At 44.4% G+C, this 13,349-nt stretch overlaps 1 protein-coding gene across 1 annotated transcript; it reads left to right on the top strand.

Annotated features, from left to right (window-relative positions):
* The first annotated feature begins 283 nt into the window (after nt 1–283).
* On the top strand, nt 284–11,856 carry LOC121007479 (L-lactate dehydrogenase B chain-like). The gene is made up of 8 exons (XM_040439423.1): nt 284–437; nt 4,536–4,669; nt 7,630–7,747; nt 8,484–8,657; nt 8,806–8,979; nt 9,059–9,176; nt 11,108–11,231; nt 11,581–11,856. Exons 2-8 carry the CDS (start codon nt 4,541–4,543, stop codon nt 11,746–11,748), a joined length of 1,005 nt encoding a protein of 334 aa, XP_040295357.1. The 5' UTR covers nt 284–437; nt 4,536–4,540; the 3' UTR covers nt 11,749–11,856.
* Nucleotides 11,857–13,349: the final 1,493 nt, after the last annotated feature.

The following is a 13,349-nucleotide window of genomic DNA, read 5'->3' as shown; positions in this document are numbered from 1 at the left end:
TTACAGACATGTGAATGGACCCTAATACTGTACAGAGCGCTCGCTCCGTATTGAAACAAAGTTTTATGCGAACTTCGGATGTTTCATCTGCCTGTCCTTCCACTCCTGACTTCTGCAGAAAGCTGCCCGTGTGGCTGGACACGTCTATCATCCGTCACGGCTGCCGGATTATCAGTAGCCAGTTCTGGCTTCGCTCTGTAACAATGAGCTCCTGTCCAGCCTGGGAAGTTTTAGGCTGAGGAGGCGTGTGAAGAAGGGCTGGGCTTGCTCTACCCTTGTAGAGTTGTCCTTGGAGGGGATTGAATGAGGTGATGGGGTGTGTCTCGGCTGTCGTGATGTAGCCTGCCCGACAGAAGTATAAAGCCTGTCGCCGCTCCTCTGCCTCATACTGACAGCGGACTCCTCGTACAATCCGACGTCTCCAGCCTTAGCCTCACGTATGTATTCTGCAGTTGTACTCGCCGCTCTTGATGGTGAAGGGGTTAAGCTCGCTTGTGCTTCTGATGACTAGATGTTTGTACTCTGATACACTGGGATCTTAATGAGAGGACCAGGATGTCCCAGCATTTTGGCAGTGACCCATGCTCGCCTGGTACAGGGGGCATCAGTGGTCTCTGACTACTTTCGATCTTGCATCCAGCAGTTATTTTGTGGCGGTTTCTCTACTCCAGTGTTCTGCCGGAGCTGCAGGCTGTGTAACCCTTTGTTATCCCTGCACATCTTGTGCCTTCTCAGTACAATCCTGCTGCACAGGCCTCTTTCTTCACAGGACGTGAGCTGGACGCCTGCCAGATCTCCACTTCTAAGCTACAGGCCTGTTCACATGGCCCCATTAAATCTGGTGTAGGTAGAAATCCCCAGGACAGGCCATAATATACAGGCCCCCAGTTCCATAGCGGCATGTGATCTTCCAGGACTATTCTGTAATTCTCTGCTGTGCAGATGGCGACTGGAACTATTATCAGATCTTTACATCAGAATCAAAAATGTCCTAGGTTGTCTTGTACACGTGGAGACTCTCCACACTGTCTTAAAGGAAGACCAGGGCAATGGGCCTGACTTGTTGTAAGACTTGCCCTGCAAGTTTAAAAAGAACATTCCCCGGGTAGTCAGTATAATTTTCACTTGTGTTTTAATACTGAAAAAAAGTTCTTCTTTGCATCGCCACATACTGCGGCTATGCACGCAGCTCTGTGTTCTGGCGCCTGCGGCTATGCACGCAGCTCTGTGTTCTGGCGCCTGCGGCTATGCACGCAGCTCTGTGTTCTGGCGCCTGCGGCTATGCACGCAGCTCTGTGTTCTGGCGCCTGCGGCTATGCACGCAGCTCTGTGTTCTGGCGCCTGCGGCTATGCACGCAGCTCTGTGTTCTGGCGCCTGCGGCTATGCACGCAGCTCTGTGTTCTGGCGCCTGCGGCTATGCACGCAGCTCTGTGTTCTGGCGCCTGCGGCTATGCACGCAGCTCTGTGTTCTGGCGCCTGCGGCTATGCACGCAGCTCTGTGTTCTGGCGCCTGCGGCTATGCACGCAGCTCTGTGTTCTGGCATCTAAGTACTGAGCGTGAAGAGGGTGCTTAAGTAAAAAAAAAAATTAACAAAAAAACACTACTGTTCTCTCTGCCAGGCTGCACCTGGGACATATTTTTGCTTGACTGCTGTGGTAAAATGCCTGAGTACCGTACTTGACTGCTGTAACTAATCGGTGATCTTAGTGGTATACAGCACCAAGGCCAGTGGTTGGCTGCAGCGGTCATGTGCGCTATTACACTACAGCTTCCTGCTGTATATAAAGGATTATCTTAATGGATGTTGATGAAAATCAGAAAACTCCCCTTAAGTATCAATATTTGCATGAAACTATAGGGTGGGCCCCTAGAGTCACTTCTACTGTTGGGCCCTTGGCACCCCAGTCCGACTCTACCTACAGGCCTACATTCGAACACACATGTGATAGGCCTGGTAGCCTTGATCAGACTCCAGCCTATCACTACAAACAATTGGCTTCCCCAATTCCAGCGCAGAAAGCCATTTGGGCCCCCGAAGCATGGCATCTGAGGGGTTAAATGTCTGCAATTGGCATTGTTGTACACATTAGCCCCATACGTCTGCTGTTTGAAACAGCCGAAACCCAAAGGCTATGGCCTCCGATCTGTACTGCCCAGATATTCTAAGGGAGTCGTGTACTGACCCTATGGTTCTGTAATATCATGGGCATCAGCCTGGAGGAATAGTAATGGCTAGTCATGCCAGTTATACTGTTGAATGTGGTTATCTTGGTCTCTGTTAAATGCACATATTTACTTTGACTTTTACCGTGTGAAGGGCATACAATTACATGACCCAAACTCCTATTTAAAATGTTTAGAATGCTTTCCACTTCATCGAGGAATAGCAGGGCCATACACTGACCTGGAAATACGACACTGGGATTAGCATGGGCAACATTGCTTCCATTAGATGTCAGGCTGAATGCACGTACAGGGCTTTACCATACTGTAACCCGAGCAATGGAGTTGTTGGCTTACATGGTATCGTCAGAAGTTGCACAACCAAAACTACATACCGTTTTGATACAAATTGCATGAGACTCCACATATGCAACGTTCTCATCCCCCTTCCAGCTGTCATGTTTTATTCCAGACCCCAGTGATGAAAACCACATGCCATCCGTGTGTCGCATATCTTGCCTGAATGTTCCCTGCAAACAAGGCTCCTCAAATTTGCATAATGGATGTGCAATATTTATTTTCACAATGTTCAGTTTTTGATACTGTAGACAACCAATCAGGCTTACAGTATGGGTCCACCCCCCCCCCCCCCCCCCCCCCCCTGTGCCATCCATTTCCCAGTATACAGAAGACTGGTATAAATACATTGATAAATTCTCCAGCTTCATGTAAGGCCTCATGCACACGACCGTTGTGTGCATCCGCGGCCGTTGTTCCGTGTTCCGTTTTTTTTTTTTTTCACGGACCCATCGACTTTCAATGGGTCCGTGGAAAAATCGGAAAATGCACCGTTTGGCTTCCGCGTCTGTGATCCGTTTTTCCAGTCCCATATGACCTGTCCTATTTTTTTTTCACGGACCCATTCAAGTCAATGGGTCCGTGAAAAATCACGGATGCACACAAGATAGTCATCCGCGACCGTGATCCGTGTCCGTTTTTCCTATCATTTTTTCACTTTTCATGTCCGTGGATCCTCCAAAAATCAAGGAAGACCCACGAAAGATAAAACGGTCACGGAACAACAGAAAAACGGTCATGTGCATGAGGCCTAACACTTTTACAAATCTATCTGCCTGTGGCTACCACTAGGGGAGCTTGGTCTGCAGGAATTTAGCAATAATGTCTTGGCACTGAGCTCCCCCTAGTGGCGGCTGCATGTTCGATGGGGTGTGCTGGATACAGTTAACAGGGTTTCCCTTCCTGCATTCACATTGCCTATGTGATCATGTTCTGGAACTCTACTATATTTTGTTTGAATTGGTGATGGAGGTCAGTCTGCTTTCAGTGAATGGAAACAATATTTGCATTTCTCTGATGACCTATTCAGATGCAGGGCTTGTTAAATGTATCAGCTGTACCAATTAATTCAGTTGGATTCTGGTCTCCATTCATTCAGCAGAGATCGTGTATAGTTTGACTATTAAAGAGAACCTATTGCCTCTTCTGAAATGTCTGTTGGGGTACTTTCACACTAGAGGTTTTTTTTTCTTTTCTGGCACAGAGTTCCGTCAAAAGGGCTCTGTACCGGAAAAGAACTGATCAGGCATATCCCCATGCATTCTGAATGGAGAGAAAACCGTTCAGGATGTCTTCAGTTCAGTCTTTTTGACTACAGTTTTTTATCTCCGGCGAGACTTGCCTGAATGCCGGATTCTGTATTTTTTTTCCATAGGAATATATTGGTGCCGGATCTGTCCTTCCGGTCTGCGCATGCGTAGACAGGAAAAAAAGGTGAAGAAAGTAAATGCCGGATCAGTTTTGCCGGATGACACCGGCAAGACGGATCCGGCATTTCAATGCATTTTTTTGACTAATCAGGCAATTTTCAGACTGATCATGATTCTGATCAGTCTTACTAATGCCAGTTCCAGCGACTGAACTGCTTGCCGGATCTCTCTGCCGTAAGTGTGAAAGTAGCCTTAGTAACTGCCTGGATTCTCCAGCATATATTCTTATAACTGTCTTTCCTCTGTTCTTGAATTATGAATGAATTGCTAGCAGTCTGCGATAAAGGTTCATCTGGGTGTTACTAGTGGGCAATGTCCCTGTGCAATTTGCTTCTGGCAGCACTGATTGGCTAGAGTAAGACTGTGCAGGGACACACCCCCAGTTGGTAACACACATTTGGACCTTGATTGGAGAGTTGGAGACTGCTGACAATTAATTAAAATTCTCTTATGCTCCAGAATTACTACATCAGCATGATCACACTTGTGATTTAGGCAAAAGGCAGTCAAGCCTTGAGTAATGGTCTTAAAGCAAATGCACTTTAAAATATTAACATTTTGGTTAATGTAATTTTTCTTCTAGTAACCATGGCAACTGTAAAAGATAAACTGTTCAGCACTGTTGTGAGCGAAAAGACTGCTGCTCCAAAGAACAAGATAACAATCGTAGGTGTTGGGCAAGTTGGCATGGCATGTGCCATAAGCATCCTACAGAAGGTATGTGCCAAATATATCTCCGCTAACAAAGCATGTGACTGCTTCCTGCACAGATGACCTTCAGCAACCTTTTGTCTCTAAAGCATAGACAGAATGCTGGTCCCTTCAAGGTTGCATAGCAAGCATTGGACACAATGCACTTTCCTTCTCTAAGAAGTGATCTTTGCCATACTATACAGTTCTACAAGAAATGTGCATCATCTACAACCAGACATGGTAATCCAGGTGATCTGCTGATCTAAGGCAAAAGTAGGGGGGATGGGGGCCTGACTATCAGTCTACAGGAATGGCTCTGCAATATATTCCAAAGGCAAATGGCTTAGTAACATAGTTTGCAGGATAACAGGCCGGACATGTGTTTTTCATCCTTTAAAATGTTGAGCCAATTTTACTTCCTGGATGAACTACCCTTCTCCAGAATTCTAGTAACTATAACCTGTATTACCCTCCGGAAATGCATCCAGGCCCCTCTTGAACTCTTCTAGTGAGTTCACCATCACTACCTCCTCAGGCAGAGTTCCATAGCCTCACTGCACCTCCAGACGCAGAGGATGTCCACTCGTCAGTCACAGTCCTGGGGATAAATGGATGAACGGATAGATCTCTGTACTGACCCCTGTATTAATTTATACATGGTAATTAAATCTCCCCTCAGTCGTCTTTTTTCTGAAGTGAATAACCCTAATTTTGATAATCTTTCAGGGTACTGTAGTTCCCTCATTCCAGTTATTACTTTAGTTGCCCTCCTCTGGACCCTCTCCAGCTCTGCTATGTGTGCCTTGTTCACAGGAGCCCAGAACTGTACACAGTACTCCATGTGTGGTCTGACCAGTGATTTGTAAAGTGGTAGGACTATGTTCTCATCACGGGCATTTATGCCTCTTTTGATGCAACCCGTTATCTTATTGGTCTTGGCAGCAGCTGCCTGACACTGGTTTCTACAGCTTAGGCTACTTTCACACTTGCGGCAGAGTGATCCGGCAATCTGCATGCAAACGCAGCATTTGTAGACTGATCCTGATGCGGATCAGTCTTACAAATGCATTGCAAGGACGGATCCGTCTCTCCGGATGTCATCTGGAGGAACGGATCCGTTATAACTTTTTTTCACATTTTTACCAGTCTGCGCATGTGCAGACCGGAAGGACGGTTCCGACATTGCGGTAATTTAATGCCGGATCCAGCACGAATACATTTCAATGTGAATTAATGCCGGATCTGGCAACTGATCCGGCATTTTGGACTGAGATAATACTGCAGCATGCTGCGGTATTTCCTCTGTCCAAAACGCAGTTCAGTGACAACTGAAGACATCCTGATGCATCATGAACGGATTGCTCTCCATTCAGAATGAATGGGGATATGCCTGATCAGTTCTTTTCCGGTATTGAGCCCCTATGATGGAACTCTGTGCTGGAAAAGGAAAACGCTAGTGTGAAAGTACCCTTAGTTTGCTGTTCACTAAAATTCCTAGGTCCTTTTCCATGTCAGTGTTACCGAGTGTTTTACCATTTAGTATGTACAGGTGACTTGCATTATTCCTTCCCATGTGCATAACTTTACATTTGTCAGTGTTAAACCTCATCTGCCACTTCTCTGCCCAACCTCCAACCTATCCAGATCCATCTTTAGCAGTGCACTGTCTTCATTTATGTTATACTTTATACAGTTTAACAGTCTGCAAAAAAAAATTGTACTCTGCATCTCTACAAGAGTGTTAATAAAAATATTGAAGGAGGTGTCTCATAAAGGTTATATGGTTATAATGGAGAGGAGGGAGGGTTGCTTACAAAATGGTTATGCTGTATGGCCAGCTGCGGCTTCTCTCGCTATGCCACACGTGTTAATAATATCCCAGAAAACTGACGTGGATCCCGGTGACGTGATGAGCTAGTTGAGTATGCTATTTAATTACATGCCCCATACAGTAAGTGGAAGATCTACAGACCTGGTTGCGTCACCTAGAACAGGGATGGCCAACCTGAGCCTCTCCAGTTGTTGCAAAACTGCAGACTGCCTACAGCACGGCATTGTGGGAGTTGTAGTTTTACAACAGATGTAGAGCCACAGGTTGGCCATCCCTGACCTAGAACATCGCCAATGGCAGGTCCACGTGGGAAATCATGAAGGGGTGTATCTAAAGTGTTCTTGCAATAAGAAAGCTGATTAAAATTGCTTTGACCACATTTGAACTACAGACTGGAATGCTGTTTGAAATCTCTAACTACACTCTCCCTGTAGATTGTAAGTCTTTGTGGGAAGGTCCTCTTCTGTACCAGTTAGTAACTCCTCCTTGTTCATGCTCATTGCATTTGTGTAGTATTATGTATGTAGACCCCTTTTCATATGTACAGTGCCATAGAATGAATGGCGCTATAATACATTTTCTCCTTGGGGTGGTCAATAAGTAATGAGTTCCTGGAACTTGCCAGCCAAGATGGTAATCGTCTATACATGCTTGGGCTACTTTCACACTAGCGTCGGGGCTCCGCTTGTGAGCTCTGTTTGAAGGGTCTCACAAGCGGCCCCGAATGCATCCGTCCAGCTACCAATGCATTCTGAGTGGACGCGGATCCGCTCAGAATGCATCAGTCTGGCAGCGTTCAGCCTCCGCTCCACTCAGCAGGCGGACACCCGAACACCCTGCTTGCAGCGTTCAAGTGTCCGCCTGGTCGTGCGGAGGCAAACGGATCCGTCCAGACTTACAATGTAAGTCAATGGGGACGGATCCGTTTGAAGTTGACACAATATGGCTCAATTTTCAAACTGATCCGTCTGAACAACTTTCAGACAATTTTTTTCTAAACTATAATGCAGACGGATCCGTTCTGAACGGATCCAAACATCTGCATTATAGGAGAGGATCCGTCTGTGCAGACACCAGACGGATCCTCTCTGAACGCTAGTCTGAAAGTAGCCTTACAAGGTAACTGGATGCTGAACATCTGTTTCTTCAACAGGAGCTTGTTGATGAACTGGCCTTGGTTGATATCTTGGAAGATAAACTGAGGGGTGAGATGCTGGATCTGCAACACGGAAGCTTGTTCCTGAAAACACGAACAATTGTTGCAGACAAAGGTGAGGAGTGTGGATGATTTTTAGGACTGATTTTCCTACAGCTACATGGAGACACCGGTTGTGGGACCGTTGTTGGTCCCATGATTGCAGAGTAGCGGTGATCCCATATATAAATGGGATCACAGCACGAGTCCCAAAAAAATTCAACACTGCTGGATTTTATTTTTGACTTATGCTGCGAACCCATTCATTTCTATGGGATCACCACTACTCTGCAATCCCGGCTGTGACAGTGTAGACCTAGTACTGCTGAATCTGCAACCAAGTCTGTTGGTTATTGTACATGGGGTGTTCATGTGACACATCAGCCTTTGTTGGGGCTCGTGCACATAACTGTATGTATTGAGCATGAGCAGTTATGAATACTATAAAGTGTTCACATAATAGATGTCCCTTTAAAGGGGTTCTCCACTTCTGCTATATTGATGACCTGAGAATAGGAAATCAATATAGCAAAAGCTGAGAACCACTAAGTTGTGAAATGGAAAGAACTTAAGTAAACTTCGGAGAGGTCAGCACTAAAGTTGATTGGGGAAGGGGGGGTTGCCAGTTTTCATGGCATGCTATACCACTTTAGACTGAGAGGCAAACATTTTAAAGACCATGCAGGATTTAAAAATGACTTTCACCTGCTGATGACCATTGGAAGTCTTCAAACTGATGTGATATTCTTTAGGGCACAAGCTTGATTGTTTCTCGCTGTTATGTTTGTTTCCTATTTTTTCCTACTCTGCAGACTATGCCGTATCAGCAAATTCTAGGATTGTAGTGGTCACTGGTGGTGTAAGACAACAGGAAGGCGAGAGTCGTCTCAACTTGGTACAGAGAAATGTCAATGTCTTCAAGTTCATCATTCCACAGGTTGTGAAACACAGCCCTGATTGCACACTCATTGTAGTCTCCAATCCAGGTAACTGCTCAACTGGACCTTCTCGAGTGCTATTCTACTGTATATGTATTTGACTTTACTGTAGCTTGTAGATGTTCTAAAGTGACTAAACATAATCTTTGAGGAACTTCTTAAATATATTGACAATGAACTAACAATTTGCTTCTAGTTGACATCATGACTTATGTCACATGGAAACTGAGTGGTCTGCCCCAGAACCGTGTCATAGGAAGTGGAACCAATCTAGATTCTGCCAGATTTCGCTATTTGATTTCTGAGAAGCTTGGCATCAGTACTAGCAGTTGCCATGGTTATGTCCTTGGAGAACATGGAGACTCCAGTGGTAAGTGACTGTATTTCAGCAAAGATGCATGAGGATCACTTATTCTAGATCATGAAACAAAATGTTCTTCATTCTGCAGTTCCTGCCTGGAGTAGTGTGAATGTGGCTGGTGTTCCCCTACAGTCCCTTAACCCTGCTATTGGAACTGACAAGGACCCTGAGAACTGGAAGGACGTTCACAAACAGGTGGTTGACAGGTAATGACTGCAATAACAAATACTACAGAAGAGTAGAAGACACATTGTTTTAAACATTTCCCTCCTTGTCTCCTCCTAACTGACTCTGCACATAGTGGCATGACATGTTCTTATCTAGATTAGGCTACTTTCACTTAATTCCGCTAATGAAATCAGTCATAGGATCTCGATAGCGGAAGAAACGCTTCAGTTTTGTCCCCATTGATTGTCAATGCGGACAGAACTAAACAGTGCCCCAAAATGCATTCCATTCCCTTTGGTTGCGTCCCCATCGCAGACAGCATAACACTGCAAGCAGCGTTTTTCTGTCCGATGTGGTGCGGAGCAAGACGGCTCCGTTCTGACACACAATGTAAGTCAATGGGGACGGATCCTTTTTCTTGGACACGATAGAAAACTGATCCATCCCCCGTTGACTTTCACTGGTGGTCATGACGGATCCATCATGGCTATAGAAGACAATACAGCTGGATCAGTTCATGACTGATGCATGCGGTTGTATTGTAATGGAAGCGTTTTTGCAGATCCATGACCGATCCGCAAAAAAAACGCTAGTATGAAAGTAGTCTTGTACAGAATAGTAAGAGGTGGTTGAAGAAAACTGACCATAATTCTGGCACTGATCTGGTTAAGGCCTCACTCACATGACTGTTTATTGTGGCCCGCAAATTGTGGATCCGTAAAACACAAATACTGGCCATGTGCATCCAACATTTTCCACTTGCGCAGGCCCCACAATATATTACAAATGCCTATTGTCTGCAAAATGGGTAAGAATTGGGCATGCTCAATTTTTGTGGGACCATGGAACGGACACAGATGCGGACATCACGTAGTGTGTGTGTTCTCCGCATCTCTAGTGGGGCCCCATTGAAATGAATGGGTCCTATCCCCCAAAAATGTGGATCGAAAGTCATGTGCATGAGGCCTAAAAGGAGTTTGTTTGACTTGCTGGTTTGTAGCTGTTCATTCAGTACTTTGGAAATGAGGCAGGGGCTCCCTTAGATTATGGTGCTTGAGGAGACCTTCATGGCAGGAACTGTCTTCATCAGAAGTTGCTTGTAGTAGTGTAGGACCTCTTTCACACGAGGGATTGTCTAGGAACAGATGGCATCCAGACCCATTATCTTCAATGGGTTTGTGTATGTGAACATGGTTTTTAATGCCTCATCTTGGTGTTCAGGAAAAATGGCAGTATGTTCTATCATGCCGCTCTGGCCATATACATGAACGGGACTTTCTTGGAATACTGTAGGCATGTAATGTGTTTCACTGATTGCTGCTAGATGTTCAGTGTGTTATTTTTATATTTTTATTTGACATGTCAAAAACTGATTGCCTTGATGTGGGGGGAGAGATACACAACACAATTGCAGACAAAACTGATTAATCTTGCTTGTAAAACCATCAGGTTTTTCCCTGAACAGACCTTGACTCATTTCATATCACTTAAGCCTAAAGCCTCATTCATGCAAGCAATGCAGAACTTGTCAGTGAAAGTGACATTTCCTTCAGTTTTTTTCTGCAAATCTGTTAAGTGTGTGTGTGTGTGTGTGTGTGTGTGTGTGTGTATATATATATATATATATAATATATTTTATTTTTTCCCCACATTGATGCAATAGGCTTTGTTTTAAAAAATGTATTGCGTCTGTATGCCTTCTGTCTTTCATGCATTTACATAGGACCAGGCCTGTGTGAAAAACGGACAATATGGAACATAACACTACTCTTACTAACCATCCCCCCTTCACCCTCCTAATGGGCATATACCCATTTAATAGGAACTCATCTGGACAGAACTTGCTGGTATCAAATTGGCCTAAGGAATATAAAGCTGGAGGCCTCTGCTTTTACGTTTTTTAATTTTAAAAATGCAGGCTTTAAAGTGTACAAAAGGCAGGTCTGAATGCGATCTGATCTCATTGCAGTGCTTATGAGGTGATCAAGTGTAAGGGATACACCAACTGGGCCATTGGCATGAGTGTGGCTGACCTGTCAGAATCCATAATCAAGAACCTGTCTAGAGTACATCCTGTCTCCACAATGGTTAAGGTAAGGTCTCGTAGCATTGGACTACTGTGTCTATGTAAAAAATAAAATTTTATATTAAAATGGTATCACGGATAGGAGATGACTGTTGGATCAGGGATTATGAGAATGGGGAAACAGTTTCCTGTTTAAATGGAGTGGTGGTCAGGCATGCGTCCCACTGTTCCATTCACATCTGAGACTTCAGAGCTCAGCGGTTTCTGGTAATTCCATACACTGAATGGTGTGCAGGTGGACCAAGTGACACCTGATCTTATTATAACCATCTTACCAGATTTTAGGATGGTTGGTAAAAACTTGATGTGGGTACAAATAACTTAAATTTTACATACAATTATATTTTTGTTCCCAGAATTTCTATGGCATCAATGATGAAGTGTTCCTCAGCCTCCCATGCATCCTGAATGGCGAAGGGCTTGTCCAGGTGGTGAATCAGAAGCTAACCGACAGTGAAGTTGCTCAGTTGAAGAAGAGTGCAGAAACTCTGTTTAGCATCCAGAAAGACCTCAAAGACCTCTAAACCATCTGGAACACTGCTTGTCCAGCACATTATGCCTTTATCACTGAGTTTGTATACTGATTTCTAGAGGAAGAATAGTCGTCAGAATAAAATCTGCTACTGAAGGTGCTTGCTGTTGTAGATTCTTCTATGGTGCTGTAGGGTCTTGCTCAGTAGGCAAGGGAGAGGGGCTCTGAATATAGCAGATGGTCATAAGTGAACTACACCTGTATGAATGGGGCCCTACCTGCAGTCAAAACATGTCCGCCATAATGTCGCATTAAAAAACATGGGATAACGATATGCAATGCCCAATACCCCAGAGAAGTTCCAGGGTGAAGGCCCATTTCATTCTGCATCTGTTCTACAAGTTTGCGGAATAGATGCAGACTCATTCATTTCAATGGGGCTGCAAAAGATGCAGACAAAAAGATAATGTCCTATTGTCCACGGACCAGAATGGGCATTTCTACACCGGAGAAATCCGAATCGCGGAATGCACACCGCCGGTGTGTGTGTTTGTGGGTCTGCAAAAACTGATTGGGTCGTGTGCATGAACCCTAAGGGCTCATGCACATGACTGTTGTGTTTTGCAGTCTGCAATTGCGGATCCACAAACCAATTTGCAGAACAGATCATCCATAATAGAAATGCCTATTCTTGCCCGGAAAACTGACAAGAATAGAACATGTTCTATTTAATTACTTTTTGTTGCAGACTGAGTGCTGTCTGCATGTTTTGCGGCCCCGTGGAAGTGAATCGGACCGCATCCGAGCCACAAAAAATACAGCTTGGATGTGGAACCAAACCACATTCGTGTGGATGCTGTGTATTGGGACTCTTCAAAGGTGGTTGATGCTGTGCCACATAAAATGAGGATACTAGGACTAGAGGGAAATATTTACTTTAACTGGTTCAGTGATGGGAACGGGGTAGTTATTAATGGTACATCCACAGATATGGTCACTCACCAGTGGGGAACCCATGTATAAGCTCACCGAGCAGAATGAGGAAAGATTTAGATGAATGAACTACATGTGATACTGAATCTTTCCCACAAAGCTAGATCTCAATCTGCTGAGTTCCCGCTCTAGAACATTGGAGCTTGGGCTGCATATGGTGACTGGTTCCCTTTAAACTGTGAACTGCATCAAGAGGCATAGCTTTGCCTCTTGACAGGCCAAACATTTTAACCCTTTCAGGACCAGGCAATTTTTCACCTTTCTGCCCAGTCCATTTTTCACAGTAATAACTTTAAAACGCTTTTACTTATCCAGGCCATGCTGAGATTGTTTTCTCGTCACATATTATTCTTCATGACAGTTTCATTTTTAGTTATAAAAGAAATCCCAAATTTACCAAAAACTTGCAAATTTCTCTTTTTATAATAGTAATACCTCTAAAAATAGTTATCACTTTACATTCCCCATATGTCTACTTCATGTTAGGATAATTTTGAAAATGACATTTTTTTTTTTTTTTTTTGGGACGTTAAGAAGGCTTAGAACCAAATCTTAACATTTTTTTTAAGAACCTTTCCAAACCCCAAGTCACTTTCTGGGGCTTACATATTAGAAACCACCCATAAATCACCCCATTTTAGAAACTGTACCCCTCAAGCT

Source organism: Bufo bufo, chromosome 1, assembly GCF_905171765.1.
Source record: "Bufo bufo chromosome 1, aBufBuf1.1, whole genome shotgun sequence".
NCBI lineage: Eukaryota > Metazoa > Chordata > Amphibia > Anura > Bufonidae > Bufo > Bufo bufo.
Note: the sequence above shows the minus strand (reverse complement) of the source record. Positions and strands in the feature narration are given on the sequence as shown.

Excerpts from the sequence above, each read along its gene's own strand:
- LOC121007479 (XM_040439423.1), top strand. The coding sequence starts at position 4,541 with ATGGCAACTGTAAAAGATAAACTGTTCAGCACTGTTGTGAGCGAAAAG. Across the intron at positions 7,748-8,483 it reads AACAATTGTTGCAGACAAAG|ACTATGCCGTATCAGCAAAT; the intron begins GTGAGGAGTGTG and ends CCTACTCTGCAG. Across the intron at positions 11,232-11,580 it reads CTGTCTCCACAATGGTTAAG|AATTTCTATGGCATCAATGA; the intron begins GTAAGGTCTCGT and ends TTTTGTTCCCAG.